The sequence below is a fragment of the Maylandia zebra genome, linkage group LG3, assembly GCF_041146795.1.
Source record: "Maylandia zebra isolate NMK-2024a linkage group LG3, Mzebra_GT3a, whole genome shotgun sequence".
NCBI classification, from domain to species: domain Eukaryota; kingdom Metazoa; phylum Chordata; class Actinopteri; order Cichliformes; family Cichlidae; genus Maylandia; species Maylandia zebra.
Window position 1 is genome coordinate 19,595,063 of NC_135169.1, and position 12,943 is coordinate 19,608,005.

The 12,943-nt window shown below is 40.4% G+C and overlaps 1 protein-coding gene and 2 long non-coding RNA genes across 8 annotated transcripts; 2 read left to right on the forward strand and 1 right to left on the reverse strand.

The window, feature by feature from the left end:
• The first annotated feature begins 214 nt into the window (after positions 1 to 214).
• On the forward strand, positions 215 to 2,487 carry LOC112432937 (tripartite motif-containing protein 16-like). Its single transcript, XM_076880632.1, has one exon. The coding sequence runs from the start codon at positions 303 to 305 to the stop codon at positions 1,995 to 1,997; it is 1,695 nt and encodes a 564-aa protein (XP_076736747.1). The 5' UTR covers positions 215 to 302; the 3' UTR covers positions 1,998 to 2,487.
• Positions 2,488 to 2,775: 288 nt separating this feature from the next.
• Positions 2,776 to 7,840, forward strand: LOC143415163 (uncharacterized). 5 transcript variants are annotated; one of them, XR_013095797.1, is made up of 8 exons: positions 2,776 to 2,929; positions 3,222 to 3,301; positions 5,136 to 5,316; positions 5,670 to 5,894; positions 6,382 to 6,507; positions 6,759 to 6,882; positions 6,988 to 7,103; positions 7,246 to 7,840. It is a non-coding gene; the product is annotated as an uncharacterized LOC143415163 (long non-coding RNA). The 5 variants fall into 5 exon arrangements; XR_013095796.1 differs by lacking the exon at positions 2,776 to 2,929 and adding an exon at positions 4,032 to 4,092 and having other exon boundaries at positions 2,955 to 3,301; XR_013095791.1 differs by lacking the exon at positions 2,776 to 2,929 and having other exon boundaries at positions 2,955 to 3,301.
• Positions 7,841 to 9,862: 2,022 nt separating this feature from the next.
• LOC143415166 (uncharacterized) lies at positions 9,863 to 12,669 on the reverse strand. 2 transcript variants are annotated; one of them, XR_013095802.1, is made up of 4 exons: positions 12,641 to 12,669; positions 11,758 to 11,915; positions 11,281 to 11,338; positions 9,863 to 10,334 (listed from the first exon to the last, which is right to left on the reverse strand). It is a non-coding gene; the product is annotated as an uncharacterized LOC143415166 (long non-coding RNA). The 2 variants fall into 2 exon arrangements; XR_013095801.1 differs by lacking the exon at positions 12,641 to 12,669 and having other exon boundaries at positions 11,758 to 12,112.
• Between the last annotated feature and the right edge of the window lie 274 nt (positions 12,670 to 12,943).

Consider the following 12,943-nt stretch of genomic DNA (forward strand, 5'->3'; position numbering starts at 1 on the left):
AATAAAAGGGTTAAACACACAGTTTCACTCTCTAACTGCTCCTCTTCCTGGAGTGAAGCACAGCCTGATAACCCTCCCTCTTCTTCCTGCTCTTAAACACAGCACCTCCTCTCTGTCCACGTGTTTCCTCGTTCCCTCCCCTTCAGATCTGCAGTTTGAAGATGGGTGTAACCAACATGTGGTGACATGTAAGAGCTGACAGGCTCCATTCACTGCAGAAACATGTTGTTGAGATCAGAGCTCAGACTAGTTTCAGTTATAAGGAAGAGAAACTCACACAGTCACTGACACTGAGAGGAGAAATGGCGCAGAAAGGAGTTCAGCTGGACCGAGAAACCTTCTCTTGTTCCATCTGTTTGGATCTACTGAAGGATCCGGTGACTACAACCTGTGGACACAGCTACTGCAGGAACTGTATTAAAGGTTTCTGGGATGAAGAGGACAGGAAGGGAATCCACAGCTGCCCTCAGTGCAGGAAGACTTTCATACCGAGGCCTGTCCTGGAGAAAAACACCATGTTAGCAGCTTTAGTGGAGCAGCTGAAGAAGACTGGACTCCAAGCTGCTCCAGCTGATCACTGCTATGCTGGACCTGAAGATGTGGCCTGTGATGTCTGCACTGAGAGGAAGCTGAAAGCCATCAAGTCCTGTTTAGTCTGTCTGATCTCCTACTGTGAGAAACACCTCCAACCTCACTATGATTCACCTTCATTTAAAAAACACAAGCTGGTGGCCCCCTCCAAGAAGCTCCAGGAGAACATCTGCTCTCGTCATGATGAGGTGATGAAGATTTTCTGTCGTACTGATCAGCAGAGTATCTGTTATCTCTGCTTGATGGATGAACATAAAGGCCATGAAACAGTCCCAGCTGCAGCAGAAAGGACTGAGAAGCAGAAGGAGCTCGAGGTGAGACGACTAAACATCCAGCAGAGAATCCAGGAGCGAGAGAAAGATGTGAAGCTGCTTCAACAGGAGGTGGAGGCCATCAATGGCTCTGCTGATAAAGCAGTGGAGGACAGTGAGAAGATGTTCACTGAGCTGATCCGTCTCCTCCAGAAAAGAAGCTCTGATGTGAAGCAGCAGGTCAGATCCCAGCAGGAAACTGAAGTGAGTCGAGTCAAAGAGCTTCAGGAGAAGCTGGAGCAGGAGATCGCTGAGCTGAAGAGGAAAGACGGCGAGCTGGAGCAGCTCTCACACACAGAGGATCACAACCAGTTTCTACACAACTACCCCTCACTGTCAGCACTCAGTGAGTCTACACACTCATCCAGCATCAATATTCGTCCTCTGAGCTACTTTGAGGATGTGACAGCAGCTGTGTCAGAGACCAGAGATAAACTACAGGACATTCTGAGAGAGGAATGGACAAACATCTCACTGACAGCCACTGAAGAGGATGTTTTACTGTCACCAGCAGAGCCAAAGACCAGAGCTGGATTCTTAAAATATTCACGTGAAATCACACTGGATCCAAACACAGCAAACAGACGTCTGTTATTATCTGAGAGGAACAGAAAAGTAACATTTATGAATCAACAACAGTCTTATTCTGATCATCCAGACAGATTCACTGATTATTCTCAGGTCCTGAGTAGAGAGAGTCTGACTGGACGTTGTTACTGGGAGGTGGAGTGGAGAGAAGTTTATGTAGCAGTCGCATACAAGAATATCAGCAGAGCAGGGGGGGGCGATGAATGTTTATTTGGATACAATGACAAATCTTGGGCATTAGATTGTTACACAGACAGTTATAAATTTCTGCACAACAAAGTCCACACTGTCCTCTCAGGTCCTCGGTCCTCCAGAGTAGGAGTGTACCTGGATGACAGAGCAGGTATTCTGTCTTTCTACAGCGTCTCTGAAACCATGACTCTCCTCCACAGAGTCCAGACCACATTCACTCAGCCGCTCTATGCTGGACTTTGGCTTTATGGAGTTGAAGCCACTGCAGAGTTGATTAAAGTCAAACAGAGAAGACAGGTTCATGTTGATCCCTGACCATTATATGTACTTGTGTAGTTTCTAAATGAGGCTTTACATTTTAGAAGCTGAGAAGTTCAGTGGTCCATTGATGTGTGAAAATAATATTGCACTGATTCAAACTGTACTTACATTTATATACCTTACATCAATATAAATCTGAATTTGTTCTTATGGCTGATAATCATGTGAGTTTAAATGATACTACTCTTCATATTCAGCATGTTTGAAATCTGTCATCAGTCTGGTTAGTGGTTTTATTCTGTAGTTGCTGTAGTGGGTTGTCAAATGCAACAATATATTGGAGCTGCAGTGATTCATCAGTTAGTCAATGATTAGAGAATTGATTGTTTTATCATTATTTTAGTCACATTTAAAGCTGGTTCCAGTTTCTGAAATGTGAAGATTGTTGGTTTTCTTGATCATATATGACTGTAAACTTAATGTCTTTGAGGTTTGAACTTTTAAAATGCAACAAAAAAATTAATCCTTGAGGTTTTTGATATTATATTATTATTATTATTATTATTGTATCTACAGTGATGACATTTAATGTCTTTTTGAGATGAAAAGCTTGATCACACTCACTTATTTATACATTTAAATATAAAAAACCAAATCAGTGTTCCCCAACCCCCGGGCCCCAGACAGACCAGGCAGCAAGAGAAGAAAACATTTTTTTGTACCGATACTGGTTTTATTTTGTTGTATTTATCAACAACACCTTAATAGCCGGTCGGTGACACACAAAAAGGTTGGGGACTGTTGAACTAAATAACACAGGCCTGTATGTTGTGGCAACACGTTCTCACTCCCAACTCGTCAAACGTGTGACGCATGGTCAGGCTCCCTCTGCTGCACTTATGGACGCGCAGGGTACCCCTCTCGCGTCGGGAATTGACGTGAAGGGTCCTCCGATTGAAGAGATTGCCGGGAAGTGCCTGTTGTCGGTATATTTAGACATTTTCCAAATCACTTTGTAGTGACGTATACAGAACACAATAAATTATATAATGTAAACAACTACCTGAAAAACAGGTAGAACGATACTTTTGTATGGTTTATTGCATTTACGGAGGGAGTGATGTATGCTGGGTAATGGCACAGCTAGCGACTGGGTGACTTTATTCACCCGCTTCGGCTGTTATCAGTCCATACATTAGCGTTATTAGCACAAACCAGTCCCATAGATATGGGCCATCTCCTGCTAGATTGTTCAGAAGGTTGTTCTCATCCATCCAGATGGAGGATCACTAACAGGAGCGTGGGAAGACTCCAGAATCCACTCTGGCTGGAATCCGGTGGATATGCAGTGTGTACAGGTAAGACCATTTAAACGGACAGCATTTATAGAATGACTATTAAAAGTCAGCGAGTGTCAGTAATGTTAATGTGGTTATGTTAGTAATACACCGAGTGCTAATATAACAGCTTTAAGATGCATTTGTAGATGTTATTACGTGTTTTACCGTCTTTATGGTGCTAGCTTAAAGTTACGGTGTAAACGTTAGCTTATATTGGAGGAAAGCTGTTACTGGTTAAACGATGTTAGCACAGAAATATTAGCTTCTGTCATGACTGATGAAGTTACTAGTTAATAAAGTTTTCAGTAAAGTGTTTAATCGCAGCCACAGATTGACAGCAAATATCTCGGTTAGCTTCAGTGCATCTATAATAAATATGTGCAAGTTTCAGTGCTTCGTTTAAACTGTATGATACTTATACTGACCCAGGGTCAGTGTAAAATACAATCCTAGCTGTGTGAACAAAGCCTGGCTCCTTTAATCCTGCATGACAAACCTCAGGATGCAGGTTATTATTACTCTTTCCTGCTGGCACACCTGTCACACCTGAGAGTCAGCTAGAAACTTACAGTGACGTGGACATCATGCAAAGACTGCCAGACTCTGTAATACTGCAAATGATCAGTGACTCAGGTTATCACTAAACTTTAAACAGCACCTCTGTGTCTCTGTGTGCTGAACATCTAGGATTGAGTCAGGCTGCATCAGCTGAAGCTGTTATTTGTATATATCAGTATTTTTTATTCAGGTGTGGGGAAAATACGTAAGACTGCAGTGAAGCGATGCACCAGATTAATCCCTGGCCAAAGGTATCGTACTTAAATCAGACTACTGATCCAGCCACATCAGCCTTTTGTGAGGTCTGTTTAAAGTAGACTAAAAGTGAACTGCAGGTTCCTGAGAGGTGGACTGTGAGCACAGAAACACATGTTCATACATACAGCTGCAGCAAACTTACATTAATTTTAAATAGATTTGTTACTCTGATGTCTGTCTCTGTGTTAGTCCTCTGACAGACTGGTGACCTGTCCAGGTGTGCTCTACCTGTGACTACTGGGACAGGCTCTAGCCTCTGTAATAGAAATTTTCTGTTATTCTCATTTTAAGTATTTAAGTGCTTATGCATATGCTTAGTTGTGACACTGTTATAGACTGTTCAGTGAAAGTTTCTAAAACTAGATGAACTTACTTCAGCGTCAGCAGTTTGAGAAAACAACTCCCTTTACAGGTGCTGATAAGGCCAAGGGCACAAAACAGCTTAACCATTGATCCGTTGAAGTGTGGTAGGATCAGTTTGTAACTTCCTCCCTCTTCCTTGGAATGCATAAAGGAGGAGGAGCACAACTTCTGTGGCAGCGCTGACATGACTGAACTGTGATGTTTGATGTGTGTTGGTGCAGTAATAAATAGCTTGATCACAGCTCTTTCTGTGTTGCAGACTTTATTTCAAAAATTCCACGACCCCCCCCCCCCCCCCCCCCCCCCCCCCTCCCACTGTGAACCTGAATTGAATATTCAGAAGACATTTGTTTAAATAGTTCTACAAATCTGAGCTGTTGGTGTGTCCTTGGATTGTGTGGTAATAATATTAGAGCCTGCAATCTTTCTTACTGAATCTCTACTATGAGTCATGTTACCTGAGATTAATTCTATGTTTACCTGTCAGCCTGGACGAATGTGCTGTGTGAAGGAAATTAAATTAAATCAGATCTGAACTGCGTACATTTGAGGAACCTGGTCATATTTAATTGAAATATGAACCAGTGATTTTTTTGATTGCTGATTCCAAGATAGTCTTTGTGGAAATCCTGTTTGGCTTTTTGTCATTTTAATTCTCTTCTCTGTTTTCCAGAACAGTTCTCCACAGTCGCTGTCCACATGGGTCAGTGGGACCAAGAAGCACTCTGCTAATGTGGGACTCTGACCAGCAACATCCAGCAAGACCCAGACAGCGTTTTCTATCTCCCAGCTGGAGTTTTTTGTTTGTCTGTGACTGGAGAGTCAGATTTTTGTTGAGCTTCACACTTGCAGAGGTAAGTCAGTTTGCAGAGATCCCTCCCACCCTGGCTTTTATGTGCTAGATTTCTTATCTGAAACGGTAATATTTCAGTGACTGCTGCTTCTACACTCTACTGATCCCTGATGGGAGAATCATCAATTTTGGCAACAAAGAAGCCTGGTGGATGTTTGTTTACAGTCTGATGGTGGGACATCATGCTCTGCATCTTCAAAGTTTGCCTCCTCATTATTATTCATACCCAGTAATGTGAAGTATGCTCATATCTACTATAACTGAACCAACCTGGTGCTCTTCATTTATGGAGGCTGTTGAGTCTGAATGTTGGATGTTGTGTATCTCGTGTTTTCTGGGCTTTGTTGTCCTCAGTCTTTTTGCAGGATCAGAAAACAAAACCAGGAGGCGCGTAAATGTTTCTTTTCCATGATGTTTCTTCAAATGTTTCTTCTGGATGATGATAAGACTGTGACACGGGATGCCACCTTTGGTCTTGTGATGAAGCAAAGCTCAGGAAGAAGTGTGATTAAATGGTACCCACATGTGTGCTGCTGAGAAGGATGTACAGGGGCACCTGCAGCCAAATCCAAGCTTCAGGTTAGTTGTAGTTGCAGAACGCTATAGACTGAGACAGCTGAGGCATCAAATGTTTGATTAAACGGATGAAAAAGAGAAGTTTCTTCCCTATAATTATCACTTCTTAAAATCTGTAGCAACTTCAAGTCTGTCAGCGTGCTGAGCATGCTCAGAATGTGACAATATATTTTTGTTCAATATTTAATTTCTTTCAGTTGCAATTGTTAAATGAAAAAAAAAATAAAAATATATTCTTATAATTTAGCAAACTAATTTATCAAAAGAAATATACATATATCTGTATTAGTTTTAATAAATTAATTTGACACCTGTATTGAAAATACCATATTGTATTCATACAGAATCAGTTTGGTATCATTGTTTGTCTTTTCACTGATTGTTGAAACTAAGAGTTGCTTTGATCTGTTTAGATCTAAAGTATCCAAAGTTGAGCTCTGATGTTTCTTCACCCTTGTGTGTGTGATATGTGATTCCTACATGCTGGCAGAGCAGCAGTTTGTGCTCACAGATGGTGACGGTGTGGAGAGACGGTGGTGTTTCCTCAGAAGAACCAGCAGAGTCACTCGCTGACTGATGCTCGTCTGCACTGCACAGAGGAAATCAACTGACCGAGGTTTGTCCAGTGACGTGTTATGAATGTATATTTGTTTTATGCTTACAGATATGTTTTTCTTGACAGAGGCTCTGCAGAGGTTAGACAAAGCAGAGAAAACATGTGCTTTACATTTTACTGTGATTTATTGAGATATTTGTTGCCTGATGTTCAGCAGGAATGGAGAAATAGAATCAAAGGGAGATGTTTTTGCTGTTTTTGTAATGATGTAAGTAAATCTTCAATATTATTTATTTGCTTGGTTATATTAGGAGTGTTTCTGAGTGAGGGGGGAGGAGTCATTATCCAGGTAAAGTGACGTGGATCAGTGGATACACTTGTCTCCCCTTTAAAGGAGACACTCTTAGAGAGAGACGATTAGAGTCATCCTTAAATGTTAGTGCTTTCAAATACACAAACATTTTTAAAGGACAAAAATGAACATCCAACTTTGACTGTAATACAAAATAAATCTTTGCATGTGTGTTTTCAAACTCTCAGATGGGCAGCATATCAGTCTTGGACTGTCTAACCTGCAGCACTGAATGACCACCACACATGAGCATGTTCCTGCAACATTCAGCATCTGATCCTTCATCTGTGTGCTGCTGCTTTTGGTAAGTAGAGTTACCCAACTACAGTAACTCTAAACACATGCCATCCATTTCTAACGGCCTGGTTACTTCCTGTCAGTTACTTTAGAAACCATGTGGTCACCTGACATAACACTGTTTCTTCTTCTTCCCCTTAATGTTCAAGTGTCACATGTCAAACAGCTGGAGAGGAAACTACACCAGTGTACTGGGATGTTTCACCAACACGTGCCAGATGCTGTTCCTTCATGGTGACATCACCAGAGACAGCCCCACCCACCTCAGGACCTCGCCATTGATCATGATGATTATAATGATGACAGCGAGCGGAACTAAGACTGTAAAAATCCACGACCAGAATGTTTCTTTCTAATTATTAATGAATACTGAGAGCCTCTTTCTGTGTTTTGTCTGTTTTGTTTTTTTTTACCTCATTTGTTACTAACAAAGTTCACAAACTCACACAGTTTACATTCTGTATGTTTCCATCTTTACCAGCCACACTCTAACTGCATTTAAGAAAATGATCCTTAGAAATCGTCCTTTTTCTCTTTTGTAATTGATGATAATTCAGTGAATATACTGCGCTGCTTCCTTCTATTGCGTCACACATTGCTTTATGTTTTTCAGTGTCCAGTTATTTTTTACTGCTGTTTGAATTCTCTGTATGTTTGACCCTGTAGACTGTTTGATGGACTGCTTGTCTTCCTGTTTGTAACCGCCGCCTGTTTTTTAATAAAGATTTGGATTTCTGACTTTAACACAGCCTCTGCGTGTCCTCCCTTTGTGTCCTCTTCCTCTGTGAATGTGTTGCATGTGTCACAGATTCCTTTTATTAACAGCTTTCCCACAGTGAGTTGCATCAGCATTCATTCACAGCACATTTCAGAAGGATTCAGATTAATACAGTGATCTTACAGTCAGAATGATCCTGACAGAGTGCCACTGTAAATGATCTTTCATCAGGTAAATTTTAAAGTTCAGTATTTCAAAGCAGGAGTTATGAAGAATCATGCTGGCATTAGGACTAATAATATGTACTTAAAGTCAAAGTTTTTTAATTATGCTAGAATATTGGAAGACAATCAACTTTTAGTGTTTTCCGCATATTAATTATTCTGAAATAGAGACGGTGACCCTAACTGTACAGAAGCACTAAACAGCTGACAATCTAACAGACATCATTGGCCTGAGCTGTCATGCACAGTGAGTCTGATCCTTTGCTGTGAGAGTCTGACAAGCATGTTTCTGGTCAGTTTGGAAGAAATAATATCACAATGTTGATCTTTTTTCCAATATTCCTTCTCTTTTACAACAAACTGTGATCAAAGCTACTTATGTTCACAGCATGTAATAATACTGACAGTCCAGGGCACTGTGGTCTGTTGAGCTAGGGTTAGGGTTAGCAATTCAGACATATGTAATCAATATTAAACGTCTCTGACGTGGGCCACTGTCTGCAGTGTTGGGAAATCCATACCAGGCTGGAACGAGTCAAGGTAGGTGAGCATCCACAAGAAGACACAGCAGATGCATCCTACTAATACTGACAGGACCAGGAGACTCCAGAAACCGAGCATGTTCTCTTCAGTGCCATCCTCGCCTGTCACCCTCTCTGCCCGCAGCTCTTTGAGTATGGTGTAGATAAGGGCGCAGAGAAACCCTTATTACTAATTTGTATTATAATTCAATTTTCATGAAATATTCATATTCAGTATCGGTCCTTTTATATTATAACCACGTATCCACCCAGGCTCATGGTGGGGCAGGGCTCTGTCCTGGGATGCTTGAGTACAAGGTAATGTACACCTGACCAGGTATCCAGTCTGTCAGAATTGTTTTCAATATTTGGTTCAAAAACACGAGTGACAACAAAAATCCAACTAGGATTCTTGCATATGATGAATGAAGTCTGTCTTTGACTGTATTGTCCAGCTGATCCATCAAACCCCCAGCAGGTGAACCTTATTCATGACATAACACGGCAACAATGTAAAAAATTAAACAGCAACAGTCTAAATGTAAAGTGCATTCTAAAGTCCTCTTCAATAAATCATATGCAAAGAGTCATTCAGGACTGTAAAACGTGAACTACAGAACCCAGAGTCTTCATCATTAAATCTCTGGTTGCTTCATTTTTCTATCCTATATCAGATACTTTAAGGTTAGGTTAGGTAAAGTTGCATTCTCATGGTGAGGCAAAGTGCTTTATGTGTGTGTGTGCGTGTCATGAACGGCTATAAAAGGCCTATAATTAAAGAACAAAGCGGGGTTTGAGTTCGAGTTGCGGCAGACTGTCACTACTTGTAAATGGAACGCAGCCTTCCTGCGGCGGACAGCTAATAACAGGAATCGGACGCGGTCCAGCCAAGTCCACAGCAACCACCACAGCAACCGCCTAGCATGACCTTAAAAACATATTCTGTCTTCATAACTATCAAAAACATGAAATGATTTGCAAAGTGTTTAAGTGTTACAGCTGCAGAGAGCTATGGCGGTATCTTTGGAAGCTGTTTGCATAGCTAATAATATACGATGTAACCATGGAGACAGTCAGTCACGTGAGCTAGCGGTGCACGTTTACTACAGTGAATAAGGTGATTGTGTGCACAGCGTCCACACGCTGCAGAGGGTAAAGACATTACTTCAATATTGTTTTATATTTGCCTTCTGTTGACCATCACCTCAGGTTCACCATTACAGTTTCAGCAGACAGATGCACACTGTCTAAATATGAACACACTCAAAAACTCATGTCTCAGAAATAAGCACAGCTGTTCATGTTTGTCATTAGAGTTTTATTTGTAAGAAAACTATGAACTTCATATTGTGCATCAAACAAAAGAACATTTCACAACTCTGAGTCAACAGAAATGTCTCTAATGTAGACGTGTACAGTGTAGTGTAAGCATTAAAAGATCATAAAGGAAACACTAACATTCATGTGAAACTAATTGTAATAAAAAAATGAACAGGTGGTTTATAGATTTAAAAGAAAGAATCTGAAAACAACACTTTTTTGGTCTAAGTGATCAAAGTAGAAAACAGAACTGATGTTCAAAAACAAACCGTAGCTGCACTAATATTACACATCTCCATTGTTGTGGTGAACAGACATGTTGCTTTTAAAACCACATGCAGTGTGTGACCATGACTGTTCACTGAGACCATGAACGCCACTTCGCTGAAGCCTTCGCCTTCTTCTTCTTCTTCTTCTAAATTGGAAGCAGAAGGAGCACGAGCTGCTTTGATCTACTGAAAGGAAAAAGCAGAACATCTGAGCTGAAACCAGTCAGCTGAAATCATTAAGACAGGAACAAATTCAATGCAGTGTCTCAGGTGGCTTAGCCTGTTACAACTGTTGATACAAGCTAAATACGGTTAACACACAGTGTCAGGGAGCTCCAGTGTGGGAACTAGTGGCTTTAGGTTTGTAGTCATTTAACTTTCATCCATTCATTCATTTAATTCAGGAGGAAGAAATGTCAGGTGGGTGCAGGCTGGTTACATGCATTTGGTCCCATGCTGTCTTTAACTAAATGACTTGGTTCACTTTATGGCTGGGCTGTATGTGGGGTTATATCATGTTATTTGGGCAGGAGTACCTGTCCCCTGTTAGACTTAGAAAGTTTCTCCATAAGTAGAGTTTCTAACTCTTCTAGCACATCTGTGGCTGACAGCTTTTTGGTGGCTCTTTTTACCCCACACTGGTTGTGAGTGTGTAAATAGCCCCACTAGTTCTTTTGGGTTGCAGTTAACTTGGGAGGAAGAGGTAGGTCTGCCATGACTAGATGTATAACAATTATCTGGGATACATAAATTTCATAATGCATGCATATATCTCTATAAACCTGCCTGAGGGCTGCCATTTTTTTACATTCAGTTATTTCTTTGTTGAATCTAAATAATGAATGTGTTACAGTTAAACTGACACTGATCAGTGTGAATGGCTCATTGGGACACAGAAACCTTTAAATTAAACCCATCACCTGATATCGAGTGTCAAACAATATCAAAGCTGTAAAAGCTGTTTACAGTCAGAATTTATAAAACTATGATTGTAAATAAATTCAAACAAGTGAGCTTTTCTCTTTGTGCTGAATATCAACACTGTGGTTTCTTAGACTGTAAGCTTTACTTTAGCACAACCAGTTGTAGAAGCTGCCACTCCAAATGTCTTTTGATAACAAGAAAAAAATACCTTTTCAGTCCACGGCCTGAAGTTCTTCTCCGACATCTTCTGCCATCAGCTTTGTCTGCTGGTTTGAAGACAATAAACCACAAAAAAGATGATTTAGTTACTTTGTCTGCATCATGCAGCTCGAATGTGTCGTGTAACGATGTTGAATAGCCGTCGTTATCCCTCTGCTGTGTCAGCAGGATTGTACTGTACAGCATCTCATTGATATGTGAGGAATGCTAATGTAAACAGACTTACATCATTAAAACATAAAGGACAGCAGATATTTAGATATTTTTATATTTATATTACATTTTATAGCTGACGGATATTACTAAATAGATAGAATTTACTAAATAGCTGGATGAACATGAAAAATATGTCTATAATCACAAATGACCATGAGAGCCAGTAGAATTAATTCAACTGGACACTCGAAAGACGTCCTTAAATGCTCTTTAAGTGGCAGAACAAACGAACAAACACTTAATTGCTTACTTGAGATGAAATCTGCTCAGCTACTTTGAAAACAGCTTCTAACTGGTTCCTCCTGTAACAGGATGACTGCTCAGGGGTAAGGCCATCATGCAGTCCAGCAACCTTTATGGTTCTGCTTTGATTCACCAGGAACTATTAGGGAAACCTTCCAGCGCCTCCTGTGAAAGACACAGGCATAAACACACAAACATTTATTAACATGTTCCACAGTCTTCCAGTTTGATTTTCTCATCCTGTGGACAACAACGTACATGGATGCAGGTTTATTGTTGACTTTTGTAAGGTTTATTTAGTGAACATATCCAGCTGCAGCTCCACTGTGATCCTGAGCTGGATAAGCACTTAAGAAAATGTGTCAATAAATGGACATACATCAACTTACTATATTTATCCAAACAGACGGGACCAATAATGCTTCACTGAGTCAGAGACTTTAATGTCTCTTCTATGTAAGAATGTCTCGTGCTGATATACCAGCAAACTTGACAACAAAGGTTTTTCAGACTACATGTAGCTGTCCTCTATGTCAGCTCACACATTTATATTTATGTCACACTTATTTCTGCTTTCCCATTTTATAATTATTACTTACATTTTGATTATAAACCTTGAGTTTGTAAATGATCAGATTACATAATTGGAATACAATGTATCCAATTCAGGGTTGCGGGAGGATGAAGCCTATCCCAGCTGATACAGGACAAAGACAGGCTGCCAGTTTATTGCAGGGCTAACACAATATGTGTAACAGAAAATCCACTTAAATGTTTGATATTTCTTATAATAATCATAATTATGACTATTATTTAAAGGTTTCTTTATAAATACATTTTGATTTTTTATAACCTCTAAAATATAAACCTGAGCTGTTTCAGATTCTGACCTCTGACCTCACTGCAGCTCCCTTTTGGATGTACGTCTGCTTCTTGTCTACCCCCAGTGTTGACCGCCTGCCCTTGATATCACGTACTGTACCTGAGGAACAAAACAGGACAAACACTTGCCTTCATTTAAGAAGTACATTCATACAGAGGTAATCTATGGAAACACACTAGTTCAACCTTTGGGAGGAATCAGTTCCTGTGAAACATTTCTGTAAATGAACATCATGTGGAGAATGAATGAAATGAGTTCTTCAGGTGACTCAGCAGTCCCACACTGACAAATGAAATCTAGTTAAACTATT